Below are 24021 nucleotides of genomic sequence, written 5' to 3'. Positions count from 1 at the left end.
CTGTATGTTAGTCATCCTAAGCAACTCAAACGGAACGCGGCCTTTTATTGAAAAGGGAAAGTGAACGTTTCGAGTCGAATCGTAAAACTGTAGTGCACTGCATCGAAATTCTTGTATTTTTTGCTTATTAAATATTTTTAGTGTTTAGTTTATGAAGCCTTATTTAATATGGGTGCCTCTAACATGGATGGATGTGGGAATTTCATGAAATACAGCTTGTTTTTTGTGAATTTGGTAATTTTTGTAAGTGTAATTTTGTTATTTAGAAGAGTCACGTATATCTTAAATAATAAGTAGCGGATTTTTAAATTAAATTATACTTATCATCTAGTATTTTCTAGACACCTATGTATAATGGAACATAGTAGATAGACATTTATTTAGTACCGGGTATGTTTAAAATGATGTTTAGGCTTGCTACTCCCGGTGGCAATAATAGTTTTTTTTAATATTAAATACTTGCATTTACAGAGAAATACATCAGAGACAAATTAGTAATTAAAATGGGTATTTTTAAATAAAAATTTCAATAATTAAAAAAAATTAAAATGTTTTATTAACAGTATTTTCTCAATAAGAGCTTAACTCTATTTAATTAAAATCTCTTTTTTTTTAAATCATCGTTTTTTATATGAATAATCGTCACCCAGTTATCTGAACTCCTAATCCGGATAACAATTGCAATAGATAATAAAGATATGGGTCTGCCCAACACCGACCTTGGATATGGTTACATTTTTGAACCAAGTCTGAGAAAATTTCGCTTATATAAATAATTTTATAATCCAGCAGCAGCTAAATTAACATATTAAAATTGAATGAAAAAATATAAATAATAAATAGCTATATTAAGCAATATAAATAATTATAAAAAATTTATTTGTTCGTATTTTTAGTCAAAAATACAATTTCACCACGCTTCTTTATTCATGCTTATTCTTGTCATATTGATTCAGCAAAAAAAAAATTATGAGAGCTCATTTGGGAGGAAATACTAATCAGCAATACAATCTACATAAAAACAATAAAATATTCAATTTATTCAAAATATAACCTAAACATGAAATTACTTTTGAAACAAAATCTAAACAAAATACGAGTGTGTTTTTTTAATTTATGGTCAAATAGGAGTCGCTAATTTTCAATTATCTACTTGAAGAAAATTTGTTTCAATGTTAAACGCGTTTTGTTGAGTTCATGTCTAGACATTATCGCTAAAATTAAATCTGACTGATTAGTCTGGGTATTACCTTTTATAAATTTTTTGTGCCAAAAAATATATAAAATATCAAAAATATTTTGATAACTTATCGGCATGTCATGTAAAAATATAAATTCGACCATACCTTATTTAAACATAATTCATAACTAAAAATGCATGAAATTAAGACAACAAAAGACATTTTAGATTCATATTATCCTGACGAAAAAGTTGATTTCACACAATTTATATTTGACAAATCCCGATACAAAAGAAATTGATATACCTATATAAAGAGAAAATATTGGATCTAAAAATATATGGAGAAAATTCGATAGTTCCAATTTAAATAGTCATGCAATAGTCAATTTTTGTTTAACATACCGTATTTGTTTGCAAAGCGCTAACATAGTCGAAAAGTCATATTATAGAAAATATCTATATCAAGGAAATTTAGCTTTCACACACTTTATTTGTAAAAGGATTAACACAGTCCAACAATCATGCCGTAAAAGATGTATATTTTAACTATATGTGGCCTTCGAGTAACTCTTCTTGTTTGCAAAGGTTTAACATAGTCGACGAATAGTTATATAAAAGTCTATATATTTCAATTTGTTGAGTCATAGTGGAGAAAATATCTATTTTAACAAACACAGTCTAAAAATCATAATGTAGAAAGATTTATAAAGCCATGTTTTAACAAATATGGCTTTAAACAAATTCATTTATGTTTTTGCAAAGCGTTAACACAGTCCAAGAGTTGTATCGCAGAAAATATCTATTTCAACTAAATCTGGCTTCTCACAACTCTTTTTGTTTGCAAAGTTAACACATTCAAAGTGTTATATAATAGAAAATAATGATTTTAATCTATCTGGCTTTAAAGAAGTTCATTTGTTTGCAAAACGTTAACACAGTTGAAGAGTTCCTTAAGATTCTTTTCACTAAACATTACTTGCGATAGAGAGCGATTTTATCACCCTCATTTGTGTATCTTAATAACTAATTCTATAACTTTAAATTAAATTTCAATACCAGCTGATTGGACTATAATGACAACTTCTTTAAAACTTATTTTATGGGTACCGTGTTATACTAAGTGAGTTACAACAGTTACAACAAATAATTTTTTTTTTAATTATCTCTAGACTTTATCTATGTCTATGGAATAATGATTTACCATGGGTTACCATTATTCTAGATATCGGATTTGATGCTGTATTTCTGCCATGCCGTTTTGTTAAAAGAAAGTTATCATTTTTTAAAGCACCGATTAAGCACATTTTAGAGCTCATTAAATTGAAGTCTCACACTTTGTTTGCAAGCTGACAAACCTAGGTGCAATTACGAAATGCCATTCTTAAGCAAATTGTAGAAACAAACAATTAATTAACAATATTAGTTTTTTTTTAGTTTTACGTAACACATATGTAGAATGACATAGAACTTTATGCTGATTTGTGCTAAAAGTATAATTTAAAAGTTATTAAACAAAAAGACACATTTCTCATGTTTCTGTTGAATCAGAATTTCGATTTTTATTTTTGAATTTGAGAAATCGGCTGGTAAAATAATTAAATTTGAACCCCATTTTCAGAAATTAATTGTGTAATGTTAAAGACCTAAATCCAAAAACGGCTTCAATAGAGGCATAGCTTTATGTTTTATATTGACATCGACCAAACCTATTTTTATGTAATTTAGACCATGAAATTACGGAGCTACTTACTGAAAGTAGCTGTATTACACATTTTAGACATCATCTGGAAAAGGGTGCGTTTTAGAAAAAATAAGTTATTTGGTCTTATGGTAAAAAAGAAATAATGAACATTTTTTTTACCGTCTTGACAACGTTTTCAAGGATATTTCAAAGTTGTTTTCGTTTTGTTGAAATGTAACATATATTTAAATTAAATATGCTTTTCTTTTAAACATAATCTTTAGCAAATCCATGTAAAATTGAAAAGAAAGAAAATAAAATCACACAAACCTGGACATGACATACTACCTCGATATAGACCTTAAAGATTACCGAATTGGACATACTCGATCTTGATCTATGTTTTGAATATTATATCGTAGTCATTAAATTTTAGATAAGATTAACTCTGTAAAACTTTTAAATTCATATTCACGTACAAGTAGTAATCTCGCTACTTCTGTGATCATTATTTATTCACTATTCTCTTGATCGTTATTATAGACATTTTGTAATATTGTTAATTATTATTTTGAATAAACTATTATTATTATTATTATTATATTTATTTTTTGAAACGTTTCATACGAAAGTTTTTCCCTAAGATAAAATTCAGCAAGCAAAATATATATTTCATTATTAAATAAAAGTAGGATAAGAAATACATTTCAAAGAATCATTACTAAAAACTAGTCATTATTGTTAGTGCTTACTTTGTTTTTAATTTTTTAAACATCTTTGAATCTTTTCTATCATCGCTATCAGTAGCAAAATAAAAATAGGCAATCTGGCCAGAAATTCTAAATTTGCGTAGTTGTTGAAAAGAGAAGTCAGTTTTGTCATTTATGTTGACAACAATTTAAATGTAATGACTAATAAAAGTAAAATGGACTCCTGACCTCGTTTTTGAGGCCAAAACACTTTTTGGCCTCAAAAACGAGGTCAAAAAGTGACAATTTCCGAATTTTCAAAGTGCTCTCATTCCCTTATTTCTGATCGAATCCTGTTATAACCCGGTATTTTCGTGATCTACTTGATGAGAAGAATCCGCTGGTATAGTTAGTTCGAATTCGAAAAAAAAAATTTCTGAAAAGTGTGTTCTTAAAAGTGCAGTAATTTTTTTATGTGCCGTGTTCTGTTAAAGTATTATCATCTGACATATAATTTATATTGTTTGCAATGCAATTTTTAGATTGTAAATACAATTTGATTTTTTCATCAATAATAATCGGTAGCCTTGACCCACACAAATGCATAACATGTTTTGAAAACCCAATTATATACAATTTGCATAATGTTAAATATTTTAATCATAATATGCCTCCAAAATTATAAAGTTTAAATAAACTGTATAAGAACATACTTTTAGGTGCATCAAAATAAATGCCTTATACCTGTTTATTTGGCTTTTATTAGATCATCAAACTACGTAATATGCGAGACTTATTACGAAACATTGTTAAACATGTTTTGTACAGAATAAATTCAGTTAAATAATGATAAACCCTTCTTTGACTGATGAACTATTTGGCCATAAGTTTGTTTCTGTTAGCTCATACTTTCTATGAAAAAAAATTAAATTTTAACATATAATTTGTATTATCAAACAAACCAGGACCATTTATAAAAAAATTAAGTAGATGAAGATGATAGTAACCGAATGCAAATTCTTAAAAAAGAGTTCCTTCCTTAACTTCGTAAGTACTGCTACTATTCTACGGACTAGTGTTACTATTATCAACTGATTTTATAGCCAAAATATATACAGGCTGGAGGAAAAGCGAAGAAAAAGAATGAAAATGTTGTTTTTTGTGTTTGCTCAGCACTAGTTTCCCCGTAAGTTATTTTTTAATGGATTTTAAATATAAATCAAAAACCAAATTAGGTGCTATTTATTTAGATACATCTTTTTTAATATCGCCGAAGAATGTTTATCAAATTTTGATTTTTTAGTTAAAAAATAAGCAAATATAAATTTTTTAGCATAATATTCAGAGCCAAGCATTGCCAAACTGACATCCTGTATACTTAATTCCATAATCACACAACATTAATGCAATACCGTCGTAACATTTCAGAAGATCAAAAACCGACTTGTTATATTTTAATGATTTTATTAAAAACGGAAATGAGCACATTGTGAACAAACTGGCTTTAATAATAAGTCTGAAATATTAACAATACCGACATTCTCCGTTTGCGCGTTATATTTATTTATTAAAATTTATTAAATAATTTTAGGGGGGTGGAATCATAGCATCTGCTCTAGGAATTTGGATCTTGGCGGACAAGTCTTTCGCAAACGAACTTCTAGGAACGAACCTTTATTCAGGATCAGCGTACGTTTTAGTGATCACCGGAATCCTAGTAGTGTTGATTTCTTGCCTAGGATGTTTAGGATCCATTAAGGAAATCAGATGTATGTTAGTTATTGTAAGTAGGTACTTAAATATTCGATTTAAATAAAAAAAATATATATACAATTACGCTTATAATTACAAGGACATAAGTATTAACTTTGAATATTGCGTTTTTCCCATTAAGTGAAAATGAAATATATTATTTACCTTAAATAGAGAAATGAAAATACTATTCCCCAGGCACAGGTCAAGCCTCTAAGTAGCTTTATTTATTTCTTCCTTTTTTCTCTTATCAAAAATTGTCGGCGAGTAATTCTTATTGAAATGTTTTGCTCCAAAATTTTAGATAAATGACTTTTAATGTATTAATAGTAGTCCTACGGTTGAAACCTTTGGTGTGACACTCAAATCATAAAACAGTTTTACTATTAACTAAAAGTTATTATCTCACTATCTTCGAGAAGAGATTAAAACTAGTTAAAACTAAATCAAAGTTTTCTTGAGGGTTGCAGAACGACTGATACTTTATTGACTGATGTTGTGAATAACATAAATTGTATTTCTTTTTTAGCTCAGTCACACGTTAAGCTTTTAGGAATTTTCTATAACTATAGTATTATATTACCACATGACTAATTTGAACATTATCGGTAGATGGTTTTATTGTGGTACTCGGAATCTGGCTCGTCTTGTATTAAGTGTATTCTCAGATGTATATAAATATATTAATCTTTCAATATCAATAATTTTTTGTTAGACTAAAAATTTCATTTTCAGTATTTTACGTCTCTTTTCTTAATATTCGTCACGATGCTAATTGGGGGAATATTGGGATACATATTTCGAGAAAAAGTGGAGAAAACTATCCGCCTTGGAATGGACCGATCTTTAAGCGATTATAGGAGTGATCCGGTTATTACTGCAGCTTGGGATAACACTCAAAAAACATTGGAGTGTTGTGGAGTTAATGGATACGATGTAAGTAATGTCTACTTTGCAAATTTCCTTATAATACCTATTATTTACCTTAAATACCTAATCTTTTTTATATATATATTTTAATAACTATTATCCTAGAATCGTAATATGAAAATATTTATTATCCTTAATTAATCCATAATGAAAATTAAAGCGTTATTTTAATAAAAATAAAATGTTAACTCTAATAAAGGTATTAGAATTTTTGTTAGGAAATGTATTTATTAAAAACAAGTCTTGTTGAAAATGGACCAGTTTTAGGTCTAAATCAGGAACGATTTGGGAATAGAGACAGGAATAACTTGGGTTTGCAGCAACTTAAAAGTTGTATTTCCCATGTAATGAAAAAAGAATATTTCGCAAAAAAAACTAATTTTCATTTACTTTTTCGATTATGGCTCCACAAAGTTAAAAAAGATAGAAGGTCCCTGCACTTAAGTGTGGCATTTGTGACAATCTTGAAGACAAAAAAATAATAGCGTTTTAAAATTCAACAGTTCTGCGTGCACAGTCAATCAATGTGCACGTCTTTAATTCGCCAACATGTATATTTTGCATACGTCAGAGCATGATAATATTATGTACTTATATGCACTCACCTGCACGACAAACGGAGCACTTTTATATACAATTGAGGCGTGTTTTACAAAAAACACATATGTCCAAAATCCAAAATTTTCAGGAAATGAAAAAAACATTTCGTTTTAAAACAAATTCATTTCTTCATATTTTTTTTATTAATTACAGCGTATATTAAGCTAATATATTTAATTCTTGTTTAAAAAAAATAATTCTAATATATTTGTCAAAAATTTGAAAAAACTGTTGGACATAAGTTGTTTTTGCAAGAAAAAAAAGTTAAATAAGAAAAAACGTTTTATTTATTAAATTTAAACATAAAATAAATTCTAAACAAGGATTAGTTTAATAGTTTGTAGTAAATTAATCTTCACATCCACTACTATTATCATCTTCTTCATTAATGTCCATATTATCAGGGTAAGTATTATCCAGAATACATTCATAGTAGTTTTTATTAGCTACAAGACGTCGTAACGGTAACAGTGATCTTAAATTCTCAGCTTTATTTGAAGTAAACGGAAGAGGTTCCTTGTAAAGCCTTTCCAGTTGGATGTTGCATGATAAATTTGCTTTAGCCACAATACTGCTTCTGAATAGGCCACTGTATGAATCCTTTAAAAAAAGTAAAGATGTGTGGTTAGTTATTTTCATAATCCTAATATTTTTAATGTTGATAGCTGGCTTTGGAGTTTTTAGGAAAAAGCTGCAGGTTACAGTTTTTATATCAAAAAAATCGTATTGGTTAGGTTTCATTCTGGCATTTAAAATGATATTATCCCAATCCTCTGGTCTCTCGGCTCTCTCCAGACGTCTTTTCTTTTTCTCTATCAGGGCAAAATCCGAATCGGTTGGCAAAAAGGAATGACCCCTTATTGGAAATATGTATTCTACTGAATCAACGATTTTTAGAATATTGACCAAGGTGTACAAAAAATGAGCCATTACGTAATTTTTATTTTGCCCTGGGCAACCGTCACTAAAAATAACCAAACTGCGGTTATGGATGTGGTTTTTAAGGAAATGCAATAACATCGAAGTGACTTCATTGGCACCCTTTTTGGCTTCATTTTCAAGATAAGTGTACATCCAAACATTATCAGTTCCAAGGTCATGTATACCAAAAACATTATACCAAAGTTGACGGCTATAAAAAACAGGGTTAGATGGTATCTGAGGAAGGGGCAAATTTTGCATAAAATCAAAACTAATACACATTAGTTCTCCAGCTTTTGCTTTGATTTTAAATGTTCGTTTTAGGTCAAAAAAAGCTTCAGCTTTACGAAGTATGTATCTCCTTTTCTAATTCTAATCTATTTCGTTCTTCTATGCTAAGATCTGTACGGTTTAGTTGCTGAGCAAGTTTGTCACATTCTGAACAAGCGTCAGATCTTGGAAAACCAAATTTAATGTTAAAATATGTCTTAAATACTTTCCAGTAACTTTTATATGTTATGTTTATATTATAACTTTGTAGGAACATTCTATGCATATCCCTTAACGTAAGAGATTCTGGTAAATAGGAACAGTTTGGATTTTTACGACGTGAATAATGCGAGCGTCTAGCGGAAAATGATTTTATATGGATTTTAATAAGTCCTGTAATGTGATCTGGAGTTTTTGTTGGCCTATTTCAATGTATTCCTCTTTTGTCGTTGGGAGAAGCTCCAGTAGCCATAAGGGAGTCTCGAATTCGCCTTAACGTGCATCTTTAATGCCATATAGGCTGAAAAAAGCTTTCTTACACACTTTTATTTCAGATTCATCCACCCTTATTTTGTAAGTAAAACTAGCACCGTGAGTTTTTTTATTTATTTCAGATCGGGGACGTCTTCTAATAATGTGGTTCATTGATATGAGACCAGTTAAATGAGAATCTTGATTATTTTTGTCAGTCATATTATTAAACTGGGTAAGAATGGCGTCTGGTTTATAGACAAAACAATAACAAACTGACTAATAATTCGAGCGCTTCAGCGAGATTTTACGACAAAAAGCACACGTCCTATCCTGTCGCACGGACTAATGCTGTATTTGGTGGAAAAACAATGGACATGTGTGTTTTTTGCAGAATTATCGAATTTTCAATTAGCTCTATCTTAGTACTTGTGCCGTTTTTGTAGAATCTTATTTTAGGATATTAAAAACATCATATTTTTAAACTAGATGGTGCCACTAGCTTAATTTCATTGATTTTGGACGTGTGCGGTTTTTGTAAAACACGCCTCAATTTCTTTTTCATTTTTTTAAAATATTTTGTGATGTCTATTTTTATTTTCTGAATAACTTTTAAATAAAACAACATGTTTTAACTAATTTCTAACAAGAATCATCTGTTTATTTGAATTAAAAAAAACTGGGTTTAAACCACTGTATTAAAATAAAATTGCATAGTTGACCATGGGTTTGTATTGTTTTTAATAAATTTGACAAACTTTTGCTACGATGATTTGAGCTAAAAATTTCCATTGTTAGTTCTGAAATAGCGGTTACTATAGTTGCCTTGATTCAAGACGAAAGGGATAAGCGTTAAGGTAAACTTTATCATCCCATATCAAATACCCGTTTGTACCCGTTTTGCCGAAACCGAAGGTTACATTAGACGACTTAAAATTGGCTCCCAACGAAGAACTTACACTCATGCTCAAGAACGTCTAATAAGTCGGATTCCTGCTCCTTTAATTTTAAATGAATCAAAATAGGCTCTTTTAGAGAAATGAGGATGTAGTCCTCAAGAAGACAGTCGTCACTTGATTTTCGGCATACCCAAAAAAATGCAAGCAATCATTTGGGCCTTATGTGTTTTCGCAGAGTTTTTTTCTTTAGAACATTGAAAGGCTAGAATTAGCATTGCCGTGGAGCTATGATGGAACTATGATGACAAATTCTTATGTAGAAATAACTAAAAAACAATTTATAATATCATAAAAGTTTGTGACTTATTTTGACAGGATTTAGATACTCTATAAAGAAGTCAATATTCCGAGTTAAATGAGTGTAGCTAACATATATTAGAGAAAACGACAACAACATCGCAACGCCACTCAATCACATTGTTGACTATATTGGCATGTTAATAATAAATTTTGCTTTAGATGTGAACAATATTACCGTTAATGAACTCTTTGTGCGTTTTTGTTAATATACTTCATTAGAGTAAAGGTTTAATAAAAAGCATTTTTATGGAAATTAAATATTTTATAATTATTAGAGATTTCTTAATAATTCATGACAAAAGTCGAGTTTTTTATTCTTTATAGTCTATGAATACCTAGGCACTTTTTTTTAAATATTTGAATTTAAACTATAATATAAATATTCTTGTAACTCACACACATTTCACATTCAAGTTTTTATTTAGGTTTATTTCTGTGATCCATTCTACGTTTCCTATTCTGTTTATGATGACGATTTTCCCTTGATATGATGTTATAAAGTTAATATTTAATATAATCAATATAAGTTAATTTTTTTTTATTTGAAATTATTATTTTTGCTCTATAATAGGTTATATCTATTTTCAACACAAATTAACATTATTATATAAGGTAAAATGAAAATCCTCCACGTATTTATTAAACATAATTCAGTTTTAAGAAATTCCCGACATGTTTCGGACACAGCAGTGTCCATCATCAGGGGATAAAAAGTTTAAAATTGGTACCAGCATCAAGGTTCGACTCCATGTCAAAAAACCCTCTATTTATTATTTTTTAATTTTATTTGTTTACATTGCATTGTGGACAAGAACCTGTATGCTGAAAACATGTCGGGAATTTTAAAAAACTGGAGGGAGACTGAAGGATTTTCATTTTACCTTGATCTAAGACTCCACTATAGGTATGGACTATTTCTTCACCATTATTATATGTGTTAATCTAAGTTATGTTCAATTATTCTAATAATTTACATCACAAACATTTTTAAAAAGAAATTATATTTAAAATGTTAAAGGCTCCGTTTTTCGTACAGATGAATGTATATGAATTTAAAAAATATTTTTTTTACAAAGAAAATATGTGATCAAAGTTGCTGTTGTATGAGCAGCAGTGGCTTCCTCTTATATCTTTTTTAAAATAGGAAAAATTAGTCTAGTATGTGAAATGGTATTGGAATATTTTAAAAAAAGTAAATAGTATTTAATATTTCTGTGAAATACTAATTAAATCTTTAATCTATGTAAGTAGACCTGAGAGCAATTAAACTAAGAATCTCTTTTCACTTTTAGGATTGGAAAGACAGAATACCGGATTCGTGTTGTAGGCTGACACCCAATGGTAAACCTTTAGCGTGTCAGCAAATAGAGGAGAAAAACAAATTTACTATCCACTTGGACGGTTGTTTGACTATTACTAAAAATTTTGTGAAAAACCACGCTCTCATCATTGGAACAGCCGGTGTAGTATTGTCTAGTTTGCTGGTGAGTTTTTATCTCGTATTAAAATCATTTTTTGGCTCTTTAATAATATTTTTTACCTCATAACATGAATCCTCATAAATAAATCATATTAATAATTATTTTAGACAATCCATTACAGCTTTAAAACATTTCAAAATCTTCTGATTGATAAGTAGATTAGCATAATTTTCTAAGTGAATGAACTTCTTTTAGTAGATTAAAACAAGCTAATTTCATAAACTTGTTATCAGCAGTATCGGCAGTCAGTCACATTTTTCCCTTAGGAGCGTCAAATAAAAAAAAAGTTCCCTTCCGCCTAAATGAAGAATTAGACATTAGATGTAAATATATGAGAATGGTACATTTTTTTATCTATTAGTATCAAGGAACTATAATAAGAACTTTGTGCAGCAATACTTAACACACTTTGTATATTAAATTTTGTCAAGTTTTCAACTATAATTTAAAAATTAGGGAAAATATTTGAATTCCGTCTACTAGTCCTAAAACTCACAGGAATACAAATACATTTTTTGAATACAATTTTTTTTCTTTTATTTCTTAACATTAAGCAGAATAGCTTAGACAATCCATGGGTGCGGTTTGATTGGTGCAGATGGTCGCTTCCCATTTTTTCTAGAAACATTTAACGTGCTTCAAAGGATAAGGTGGACTGGTTATGTACTAATTCGTGGCATTCCGAATTCAGTATTTATTCATTTATATAATACTTATGTAGAACACATAAAAAAAAAACAAAACACAATAAAAAATTTTGCTTGGTTTACTTGACACAAATTTAAGATTTGTAAATTAGAAAATTCAGTTAATTAGGTTAGTTAATACCGGACTTGATAGGCAACAGTAAAATATGCCATAAAATTAAAGAGCATTACCTTAGTCTTGGAACACCCACTTTTATCTCTATTATTCAGATTTTACCAGTAGTTAAACCATTCCTAAATATGCGGTTATCCTACACTGATATGTATTTTATACTTTATATATTTAAGCTTCTCATTTCTGACAAAAAATTTTTTTGCAGATTTTAGGAATGATCTTCTCCTGTGCACTTTTCAAGTTAATTAAGTAACACTGATGTTTGTATATAAGAAGAAAATGTATATTTTTGTTACCAGTACTATTTAAGAGTCAAATAAAACAATGATTAAAATTAATAAACGCCATTTTATTTATTAATCAAAAAATATTACAACAATAAATAGTTAAAATGCTATAGAAAACAAAAAATGCAACAAATAATATAACGTATCATATAATGTACTAAAATTATTATTTTATAAATTAAAAATACATCGTATATGGACAGTTAACACTATAATAATATTAAGGGTAAGTATATTTGGAGGCTTTTGTCCACCATCGGACCAATGTAAAATTAAATACTTAATATTGTTTTATATTTGCCTTTAAAAAAAGGGGGAGATTTAAGTTTATCAGGTTTCATATAGAAGAAAGAAAATGATTAGGTGTAAAAAACAAAAGCTTCCAAAAAATATAATACAGGTTTTCTTATAAAGGAATGAATGCGGCCCTTGACACTGGTAAACGCGTATATTATATCACAAATTAAATATAAATATGTATAATATATTTCCAACATCTTGGAAATTTAATATGTATAATCTGTTCGTTTTAACTCATAGCTCTAAACTTGTCTCCTTAATTTTGCTCTAGAAAAAGATATTTCAGTTAGATAAATTTATTATAAAAGGATGTAATTTTTAAAAGAATTAATAATTAGTATTTGTAGGATAAATGCTATGTAGGCGTAAATTTTTTTATTTTAAGAAAGATCTTGTGATGCACCCGGTGCTCTTGTTTTCTAAATAAAAAAAATTATTTTAATTAAATCCATAATTCTGTCTAAACTAATGGAAGAGAACCTTAACGGAAAATTACAATTTCGTAGTTTTGAAAACCTAATTCCTAAATTACATTAACCCTTTAAGACCCTCTGGGCATAATTATGCACAGTTATTTCAAATGTCACCCTCTCAAGTTGTACAGTTTTCTCTAAAGTTTTATCGATTTGGGATACGATAGATGGAAGGAGTGTCAGAATTTTCATTTATTTATTGGCAATAGCCGCCATTCATCAAATCAGCTGTGGTAAGTAAAAATAAATCCATAATAATCAATGAAATCTAAAATGTTTTTTGCACAAATATTTAGCACAGCGATAGACAAATTTAGTTTCTAGAGTATTTTGATAAAAATATGTCTTTATAACATAATCTGTTTTTGTTTGTGCATAATTATGCACACCCGATCTCGACGTTATATTTTTTATACTTATTCGATTTATATACATGTTTGGCATAAAAATAATAAAATAATTTTTTTTTATATGTTATTAGTGTTTATTTTATTTGGACGTTAGAAGATACAGGGTGTATTTTTTTAGGGAAAATGTACGACCCAGAAAATGAAAAAGATGCTGCAGTTTTATTACACTTCTGGAATCAACCTCCGACATTGAACTTAGTGAGGAGGAATGGGAGTGTAATAATTTATCTAAATTTGAAGAATCTCAACCCAGTGCGCAAAATATCGTTCGCCTGGGTACTGACAAAGAAGGGCCCACTACAGTGGAAATACCGGAGTTGCACTGGGATGACGAGGATGACTTGCCTCTGTCAATTTTTGCTGGTCCCCCTACATCACAACAGTACGAATTCAGCAAAATTGTCACGTCGAAAGAATCTATAAAATGGACTAAAGATGATTTTTTTCCCCCCGACTTTGTATGGAAAGAAGAAACGGATATCAATACGTCTGTTGAGTCTGAGGTTCAAGATCCATTACAATAGTTCGGTAAATATATAGACGATGTTCAATTTCAAGAAATGGCTGAATTTACCAACGCGTATCAACATTTTTGGGGAAACTATGTCAAGAGATCGTTTTTTTTCAACTTCGTTCTAACTTACATTGTGTAAACAACTTAGACATTCCCAAAGATACAACAGATACATTTTATAAGGTAAGATCTTTATATAAAGGTATTCGAAAACGATGTCTGGAATTGAAATTGGAAGAGAATCTTTGCATCGACGAGCAGATTATTCCCTTTAGAGGACATTTTTCTGTTGTTCAATACATAAAAACACAAACCTACACCCTGGGGAATAAAATCGTTTGTTCTATGTGGAAAATCGGGAATGGCCTATGACTTTATTTTATACCAAGGCGGGTCTACAGGATTGAGTGCCGCTTTAATGAAAAGGTTTGGATTTGGTGCCACAATAGTACTTCAACTTTCCGAAAGAATAACAAATGAAGGGCACAAACTATACTTCGACAACTATTTTTCTTCCTATGCTGCCCTTCAAGTTCTCAATTAAAAAAAAAATATCAGCGGCGGGAACCGTTAGAGTAAATCGATTTAGCAACCCACCATTGAGCAGCGACAAAGATATGAAAAGGCAAGGAAGAGGCACTTACGAACAACTAAAGAGTTAGGATAATGATGTTGTTTTGGTAAAATGGATGGACAATCGTAGTATATGTAGTTTTGGTTTCAAATTTTGTCGGTGTTGGGAATGAAGATACTGTTGTTAGATGGGATAAGTAGGATATGTACCAAGACCAGAAATCGTAATACTTTATAATCATTCTATGGGCGGTGTTGATCTTCTGGATCAGATGATAAGTTTGTATAGAATTTATATTCGTTCAAGAAAATGGACCCTAAGAATGATTTTTCATGCAGTGGATTTTCCTGCAGTAAACAGTTGGTTTGAATATCGACAAGATTGTAAGATCCTCAATATTCCAATAAAAGAACAATTATCACTTTTGGAATTCAAAATGCGGCTTGGTGAAGGTTTAATCAAGGCAAATAAGACAGTTCAAGGTAATAAAAGAGCCACCAATACCGCGAAAAAAACAAAGATTAGGACATGAAGAAACCAGAACTATTTCTGCAATTCGGTATGATAGTGTTGATCATATGCCTCAACTTGATGGAGCCAAAGAAGGAAAACGATGCAAGTACTCAAATTGCAATAAGAAGACTAATTTTTTTTGTGAAAAATGTAATGTGCACATTTGCATAAAAAAAGAAAGAAGCTGCTTTTTATTGTATCATAGAAAGTTCTCAAATTATGTTTTGTTATACTATGCTTATACCACATGTATTCCATTCTAATGTCAAATTTTTCTTTACACATTTTTTTTTAAATAAAAATGTATAATTTCATCAATAAATATTTTATGCAAGTATATGAATATCTATTTATTTACTTTGCAAAGGTATTATTACATTGTGGTACAAGTCCCTTGTGCACAATTATGCACACACTCTTTTTTGTTTAACTGATCAGGTTTGAAGGGGTTAAGCCCATTAGTTATGGTAATGAAACAGATTAGGCAGTAAAAGTTAGTCAAATATTAAAATGTTCAAGAGTTTCTGCCCGTCAAAAAGGGTTAAAGTAGAATTAGTAATATTTCTTATGGAAATAACAATAATTATATAGAAATAGTTATTATTTCTATAGTAAATTATAATTAAATTATAAAAGCCAATATTTTTGAAAAACAAAGCACCTGATTAATATATATAAAAAAATATTATAACAAGGTGTCACAAGTTCTCCATTAATGTTTAATAATGAATTTGGACAGATGGCGAGTCAATTTATCACCATCAGAAAGTATTTTTTTCAAAATCACGTTAAAAAACGTATTTTCATTACATCCTAAGTTTGCTTAGCCAAAATATTGTTAGTTATTAAAAATTCACTTCTGCGAGAATTAGGAGCCAGCCAAGTTTTTGAGCAAACTATATAATATACTCGTGATATACATTATAAGCTTAGTACCACCAGACAATTCTAGCATTGATAGAATAAGAAAGTGCATATATCACTTTTTGCTATAACTGCTGGTTTTACTTACTGAACAGAATGAATTAACACGAATTTAGTACACCTATAAGCTAAAAAACAATATTAACGGTATTAATAAAAGTAACGAAAGATTTTATTCCGAAAATCAATTGAAAATATAAATATAATGAATTACCAAGCCACCTGAATACAGAAAAATGAATTTTCTATTCATCCAATAGGTGAATTTCCTCGATTTATTCTGTGGTCCCTTACATTAAGCTAAACTTCTAATACAGACACTCAGCTAAAACTAATAATTGATATTATCATTCATAAGATCACGTAGTGCAATTAATTTGATTTATTTATTAATATTCCACTGATTTAACCAGATACATTATATCAAATGTGGCTTAATAAAACCAAAGAAAACGTTTACTATACAATCACATTTTTTTACTATACAATGAATTATAATGAACTACTAATTAGGGTCGACTTTAATTATTATTTGTTATATGTAGATTAGCTTTTTTATTAGTTTCTTCGAACTTAAAAACAGCCTGGTTGACAATAATTTAAATGACAAATGGCATTTCAGGTTAAATATGTGGAATAATAGTCATAAATTCAAGAATGGTAATTTGGGATAAAAGTGCGATTTATCACAGAAAAATTACTCTGAAACTAATACTACTAACAAGTGGTCTTACATGCATATACAGTTATTGCTCGGTCATCTTATGCATTTATTTTAGACCCCATTAAATTACTATTAAAATAATGTTAATATTCTATAGAGAAGTAGGGAAGGTCCGTCTTAAATATAAGCAATAACAGCATATTTCTATATCTGATTTACAAAAAAAAATCCAATTATTATACACAGCAACTATACAATATGTACAATGAAACTGTAAAATATAAATATGTATAATTATTTAATACATATACACAGTACGATATTAACTTGGTGTTATGGATTGATTTGTTTTTTTTTAACACACCTAATTGATCATATATGAAAATGTACATTCCAATAAATCGTGGGTAAATATATACCTGTTCTAAGAATTATATTTATATTATAAGTCTTGAAACCAGAAAACAATGAGCATAAACGAAGAAAGCTTTATATAATAAGATTTTTTTCATTTTAAAATAAAATAATATATAAAAAATTAATAAAATGAAATAAAAAAATATCGCGTAATTTCTATGATTACACTTGCGTCAATCTATTTTGCGGTATATTTTTTAAAAATGGTGCCACCGAAAGGCGACAGAAAAATAGGTTATTAATGAAGGGAACTTTATCTTTGTGCAATTTTGTGCTTGTAGTACTTGATTACTTTGGTGCTTTTGTAAAAAATCTACTGAATAGCTTACCAACGCCTATTTATATAAAATAAATAAAATATTATATATAAAAATATTTTTCGGACACGTCGATTAGCATCGTCACTTGCGGGTTTTTTGAAATAAAAAACTTTCTATACTGGGTACCTCAAGTAGAAACTATGGCGTTAAGATTAATTTTTTAAAATGTAACACTCTGTATATCATTTTACAATTCTACGATATATTCTGAACATTAAAAATCAAATTTTAAACAATATTTCTTGCAAGTGATGTTCAATTTGTTGTCCATTTACTTCAACAACCAATTGCACATTTCCAATCACTTGCGGATCGATTAGTCTAATTTCTTTTCCAATTTTTTGCTTTAAATCATCAACATTATTTGGTTTATTAACATAAACTTTAAATAGCCCCATCAGAAAAAATCGAATGCGATTATATCTGGTGGCCTTGGTGGCCACTCAATCGATCCTCTTCGTCCAATCTATCTGTTAGGAAAAATTGCATCAAGAAATTGGCGAAAAACGTCTTGTTGAAACCATAACTCGTTACTAGATATGTCAACCTCTTATGGTAGGTTCTAGAATTGAAAACGGTTGTTCGGAAAGATTAAGGTCTACTTAATTTCTAAGAAATGACATAAAAAATAAATGAATGGCTCCGCCGAACAACGTTGTAAGCGACATTAATTGCGATATTGAGATTTTCAGAAAATAACGTTGTAAACGACATTTTCTACCGCATGGCAGTTTTTGGTATCAGTTTTATATGAATGTGGTTTAGATGGCAGCACGTTAAATGACTTCGAAAACAGGTTGACGTGCTCGGAACAATGTTGCAACCGACAAAATGTCCGGCGCGGAGAGTGTTGTTTTTTCGCCTGGTGATCAAAAGCGCTTAAATAATGGTAAAAAGAGGAAAATTAAAGTTAGTGAGTGGAAAGATAAGTGTCGTAAGCGTTCAAGGGATTCTGGAAATCCATACATATCCAAAAGAAAGCGGCCAGTGCCTGGAAAATTACCACCTGAAGAGGTAAGTCACAACATTTTTAATGTGCTTTACAGTTTTACAGGTTAGTTATTTTGCTGTTTTAGGGTAGAATATGCAAGTGTCAATACAAGTGTGGATTGGTTGCCCATGAAGAAATGCTAAAATTATTTAGGGACTTCTACAGTCTGGACTGTAATTAACAAACAAGGTTTCTTGCTTCTTGCATCAAGGTAGGGGATATAAATCGCCGTCGAGTGAATGAAAACATCTCTACTAGACATTGTTCAGTTCAATATTATGTCCCAAAGAAAGATGCTACCCTTCGCGTATGCCAAAAGACACTTTGCCAGATAATGAAGGTTACACCTCGACGCCTACAGATTCTCGTTCAATATTCAATATATTTCAATTCAGTATATTCAATATTCAACTTCAATATAAAATATTACAATTCTAAGAATATAAAGCACCTAGATACCAGAGTATCTGTATGTGCTATGGTAGAAACAATTTAAAAATTCTAATATATCAATGTTGTTACCCTTAGCAGACTAGCCGTTATATAAATTAGTTCACAATATTTAACATTTTAAATAAGTTTACCCAAAACTACATAACAAAAATAAAAAACCAGACAATAAAAACGAGAAAAAGAGAAAAAAAAAGATTCATATACTATATACACATATACATTTTACCTACAAAGGTATTATGTAGTATTTTACAGAATTTTCTAGTCTTTGGTACCTAAAACCTATAATATTTGAAACAAAATAAATAATTGAATAAATATCCATACTGAGATTTTTTCTTTTTCCCTTATGTATTTATGTTGTGATTGCTATCAAGTAAGAAAATAAAAAGTTTGGTGAAAAGCAGAATATTGATACAAGCACATATGATCAATCAACAAAATTTTCTTTTGTTTCCTAATATCTAACTTAGGGCATGCTCGTTAAACTTTTTGAAGTATTTCTGTTGTTTGACATTTTCTGGGAGAAGGTTATAAAATGTTGGAGCTAAAAATACTGCCGAATGTTGACCAAAATCTCGAATCATATAAGGTAGTACAATTTGCTGGTGTTTATTAGCTCGGGTTTGGTGTCTATGGTTTATTATACTTTGTTTACCATAGAATTTATGAACATAAGAGCAACAGGTTGTTATAAAAAGAGTCTTTAAATCTTGTATTTCAGAATTATATAATTGCTTTGTTGAAAATAACCTAGGTCTCTTTAACATTATCATTACTATTGAGTTTTGTATTGTTTTAAGATTTTTTAGACTGTTTTCATATGCCCCACCCCAAATCAATATCCCATACCTTAATAGGGGTTCCACGAGAGCTTTATAGATCAACACAATGAGTTTTCTGCACAAAATTTCCCTTAATAAATAAAATTTATGTAAGAGTGCCTTTATCTTTTTTGTTAAATAATCAATGTGTATATCCCATTTTAGATGTTTGTCTATATGGACTCCCAAATATTTTATAGAGTTTACCTGTGCAATTGGTTCATTAATATTGTTTACTATAATATTTTGAAAGTTTGGTCTATTTGAACTGTTTATGGAAAATGCTATATATTTAGATTTTTTTGGATTTAGTGACAATTTAAAGGTGTCGAAAAAATTTTTGATTAATGATAGACCTTCTTGAAACTTCACTTTTGCCTCTTGCCATGTATCTCCAATAAATATAATTCCTGTATCATCTGCATAGGATATTACTTTGCCAGGAGTTTTTATATCATTCACTGCATTTATATAAACATTGAAAAGTAGGGGTCCTAGTACAGTGCCCTGCAGTATTCCAATTTTAATGATATCAGGATCGCTAAGGTTATTTTTTATCTTGGTGTATTGCATTCTGTTTGATAGATAACTCTGTAAAAGTTGTAATACTTTGCCTCTGATACCATATTTTTCTAATGTTTGTAATAATATTTGGTGTGACACTGTATCGAATGCTTTTGTTAGGTCGAGAAACACCGCAAGGCACTTTTTATTTTTGTCCTCCGTTGACAAAATAAAGTTTACCACGCCCTTGACCGATGGCAGAGGCGCGCATGGAAATCATACTAGGATCCCTGATGAAACAAAAGAACAGATCAAACAGCATATTTCTTCTTTTCCTCGTCAAGAAAACCACTACTCCAGAAATATGAGCAAAAAGGAATGTTTGAATCCTGACCTGAGTATCATGAAAATGTGGCAGCTTTTCTGCATTAAATACACCGACAGTACTGCAAAACTTCACATGTACCGTGATGCTTTTCAAAGTGAGTTCAACCTAAGATTTGGTCTGCCTAGGTCCGATACCTGTACTTATTGTGATCAACTGCACATTCAGCTCATTGCAGCTGCCACTGAAGAGAGAAAAAAAATAATTGAAAATCAAAGCAAACTTCATCATATGAGGGCTGACTCTGCTTACAAGACGCTTGCTGAAGATAAAGAGAGTGCCATATTAAGCTCTGAAAACGTTGTGCTTTGTGTAGACCTACAACAAGTTTTATTTTGCCCAAACCTTACGCATAGTAACGTATTTTACCAGAGGCAACTATCGTGCTACAATTTGGCTATACATGACCAGGGGAGAAACATGGCTTATATGTTTTTCTGGGATGGGACCACTGCCAAGCGAGGTGCTGCGGAAATAGCATCATGCATTTTAAAATATGTTGAGCTTAACTTTACAAAGTTGAAGTCAGGCCAAGTGAGAATTCGTAAGTTTTGGTCTGACAAATTTGTAGGTCAGAACAACAACTGGCGGATTATAGCTGTTTTGCAGCACCTGCTCTTGAATGAATATTTCACTACCGTTGAGCAAAAGTTTATGACGACGGGTCATAGTTTTCTACCCTGTGACAGGGACTTTGCTCTAATTGAACGAGCAAAAAAGGGTAAAACAGTGTATGTTCCTCACCAATGGGTGGAAGTCATAGCTAAACAAGGGACCACCCAATCGTTTTACTGTCTGTGTTATGGATACAGCAGACTTCAAAAACACCGACATTTTGTTAGATTCACTGGAAAAAAATAAATTCAGTGTAACTAGCCATGTATGGTACCAAATTACAAAGGATGATCCTATAACATTGCGTGGAAGGAAATCACACAACGTCCTTCAAACATGGACTTCGCACTCATTAGCAAAAAAAGTAAAGGGGCCAGGGAAGAGAAGTATGCCCCCAGTATACAAGGATAGATATCGGTTCCCACCTTTATACAAGGATAGAATCCCGATCAAAGCGGCAAAGAAAAAGCACTTTTTGGATATGTGCAAATACATCCCGCCAGAATATGTGCCTTTTTATGAAAATATTACGGTTGAACAATAAGAAAACTTAAGTTTTTTGTATTATTATTCTTATTATTATTATTATTCATTATTATTAAAGATCATATTTCAAAACTTACATTATTGAATCAGCCCCATTTAATTCAGTATTATACGTCTTGTTCAAAGAACAACGTTGCCGTCGCTTACAACGTTGTACCCGAAAAAATACTTTTAAAATGTCAATATCTCAGTAAGATATGATAGTATAACAATATTTTCTCTTATAGGTGATTTCACTCAATAACAAACCCTTTTTTATAATAAGAAATTGTCAATTAGAAATTAATTTCATTGAACAATCAGTGTCTTTTTGAATTTCTGAAAAAATAAGTTTTTGTCATTTTCCGCCAGTTTTTGGCGGAGCCATTCAAATGTTGGCGTCATAGTTTTTTCTTGAGACACCCTGTAAGCAAAATTTCCATTGCAAAGGACGCATTGAATCAAATGGACAACAAATTAATTAAACATTAGTTGCACTAAATCTAGAATGCATTTTTATGTTTTAGTCTGTTATGTCATATTTGACAAACTACTGACTTTAGACATATGGTTTGCTGCACAAAAAGTATTCAGATAATATCATAGAATTGTAAAACGGTGATTATATATACGGTGTTCTATTTAACAAAGTTATTGTTGACGCCATAGTTAGTACACACTGTAGAGAATTTTTTTATTTCAAAAAACCCACAAGTGATAATACTAATCGATGTGTTCAAAAAATAAAAGAAGAAAAAAATATCATGAATTTTAAATGAATTTGTGAATGCACTGTATAGTAAGGTTTTGGGACTAATCAATTTTAATGAAATAAACTAAACTATAACATAAATTAGCGTATAAGTCTCTAAAATAACAGGATGAAAAAGTATTACTTTATGTGGAAATTATATTGCCGATCTGCTAATAGTTAGTCTATAAGTCCTTATTGACAAACATTGATACCAAAGTTCTGTAATTCAAGACACTGCTATCTTTAAAAGAATAAGCTCAGTTAGTTTTAGATATCCACGCTCTGATGTGTGAGTGCAAAAGAGTTTTTTCTGATGTGAAATAAATGGTGTATTGATATAGTAAATAGTATGTTCCTGGAAACCGAATATGTGAGCATTAAATGCCACAAATTTCCATATTTTTTTTAAATCAAATTTTTATCAAATTATACTTAAGGTATACCAATCTAGCCAGAAATATTTTCTCGGTAAAGAAGAGAATCGCGACTTTTATAAATTATAAGTAGTGAACAACCTTGACTGACATGCTTACTACATAAGATGTACCTTCTCTGTTTTAGTTTAATACTTGAATTATTATAATTCTTATTTAATATAGTTATATTTTGAACTCACTGACAAGATTTATATAAACAAATATGTCTTAGGATTGATCTTTATTTAATAGTTATTGAAGTCTTCCGTGATTTAGTATTAGGTCTCGAAATTATTTTCCAACATAATTTTTAACAAAAATTAATAAATACTATATTAAACCGAGTGATTTAGTATGAACGTATGGAGAAGGTAAAATACTAAAATGTGTAATAAGACGATTTTCAATATAGGAATCAAAAATAACCCGGCAAAAAAATTGTATAGTTCATCTTGAATACACGATATAATTAATATTAATGGACAATATATAGAAATTATCGGGTATTAAACCACATCCAAGCCGCCCTGATTCACCACACTATTTATTGGACAGTCAAAAATCAGCTCTTTTGAACTTTTGCATGTCGTCGATTTTGGATAATATTTTACGCTGGCTTTAAAAGATTATAAGAGAACTGAAATTGGTAACTGTGTGATTTTATCTTTCAAGTCTAAATAGCTCTTATATTTTAGCCACTGCTAATAGATTAATATACATAAGGATAAACTTATATTCTTATTGCTTTGGAAATAATTAGGTCATCCCTAACCCACGGATCCAGTTCAATCTCAATAAATCCAATAGAAATCGTACTTTTATGTCGAACTTTTTCTCTCAAAGCTTGCTTGTTTAACCAACGCTCCATCTAAACTTGGTCTGTGCATGTTCAGTCTTCGATTGTTATCTCTGGACTCCGTTGAGGATGCCTCGGCACTACTGATATGTAGAGCTCTATAAAGCCCGTGCCGTAGTGTGTTGGATAGTCTTGACAAGTTGGAAGGTTGTCAAGGGAGAATTTCGACGTAGTTTTCCGGGATAAGACCCGTTTTTCCGTTAAGCGTTCCTTCAAGCCATCCCGGTTCTTGAGATGTTTTTA

The 24021-nt window shown here is 30.0% G+C and overlaps 2 protein-coding genes across 4 annotated transcripts in view; one reads left to right on the top strand and one right to left on the bottom strand.

Annotated features, from left to right (window-relative positions):
• LOC126741725 (CD151 antigen) lies at positions 1 to 12401 on the top strand. Its single transcript, XM_050448270.1, has 5 exons — positions 1 to 243; positions 5145 to 5336; positions 6041 to 6241; positions 11049 to 11240; positions 12265 to 12401. The coding sequence occupies exons 1-5, from the start codon at positions 169 to 171 to the stop codon at positions 12310 to 12312; spliced, it is 708 nt and encodes a 235-aa protein (XP_050304227.1). The 5' UTR covers positions 1 to 168; the 3' UTR covers positions 12313 to 12401.
• The window catches only part of LOC126741724 (rho GTPase-activating protein Graf), a 77125-nt gene continuing 65491 nt past the window's right edge, over positions 12388 to 24021 (bottom strand). For 2 of the 3 annotated variants that reach the window (XM_050448267.1, XM_050448269.1), the window contains one exon: positions 12388 to 24021. In XM_050448267.1, coding sequence (XP_050304224.1) covers positions 23930 to 24021 — 92 coding nt within the window. In that variant the 3' untranslated portion in view covers positions 12388 to 23929. The other variant, XR_007662304.1, reaches the window with a different exon arrangement.

This window comes from Anthonomus grandis, chromosome 10, assembly GCF_022605725.1.
Source record: "Anthonomus grandis grandis chromosome 10, icAntGran1.3, whole genome shotgun sequence".
Lineage (NCBI taxonomy): Eukaryota > Metazoa > Arthropoda > Insecta > Coleoptera > Curculionidae > Anthonomus > Anthonomus grandis.
This window is presented reverse-complemented; position numbering and strand designations above follow the sequence as displayed.

What these genes read in the sequence shown, in the direction of transcription:
- LOC126741725 (XM_050448270.1), top strand. Translation starts at nt 169, where the DNA reads ATGGGTGCCTCTAACATGGATGGATGTGGGAATTTCATGAAATACAGC. An exon ending in TCAGATGTATGTTAGTTATT is followed by an intron (nt 5,337 to 6,040) that starts GTAAGTAGGTAC and finishes TTTCATTTTCAG; the next exon opens with TATTTTACGTCTCTTTTCTT. An exon ending in GTGGAGTTAATGGATACGAT is followed by an intron (nt 6,242 to 11,048) that starts GTAAGTAATGTC and finishes TTTCACTTTTAG; the next exon opens with GATTGGAAAGACAGAATACC.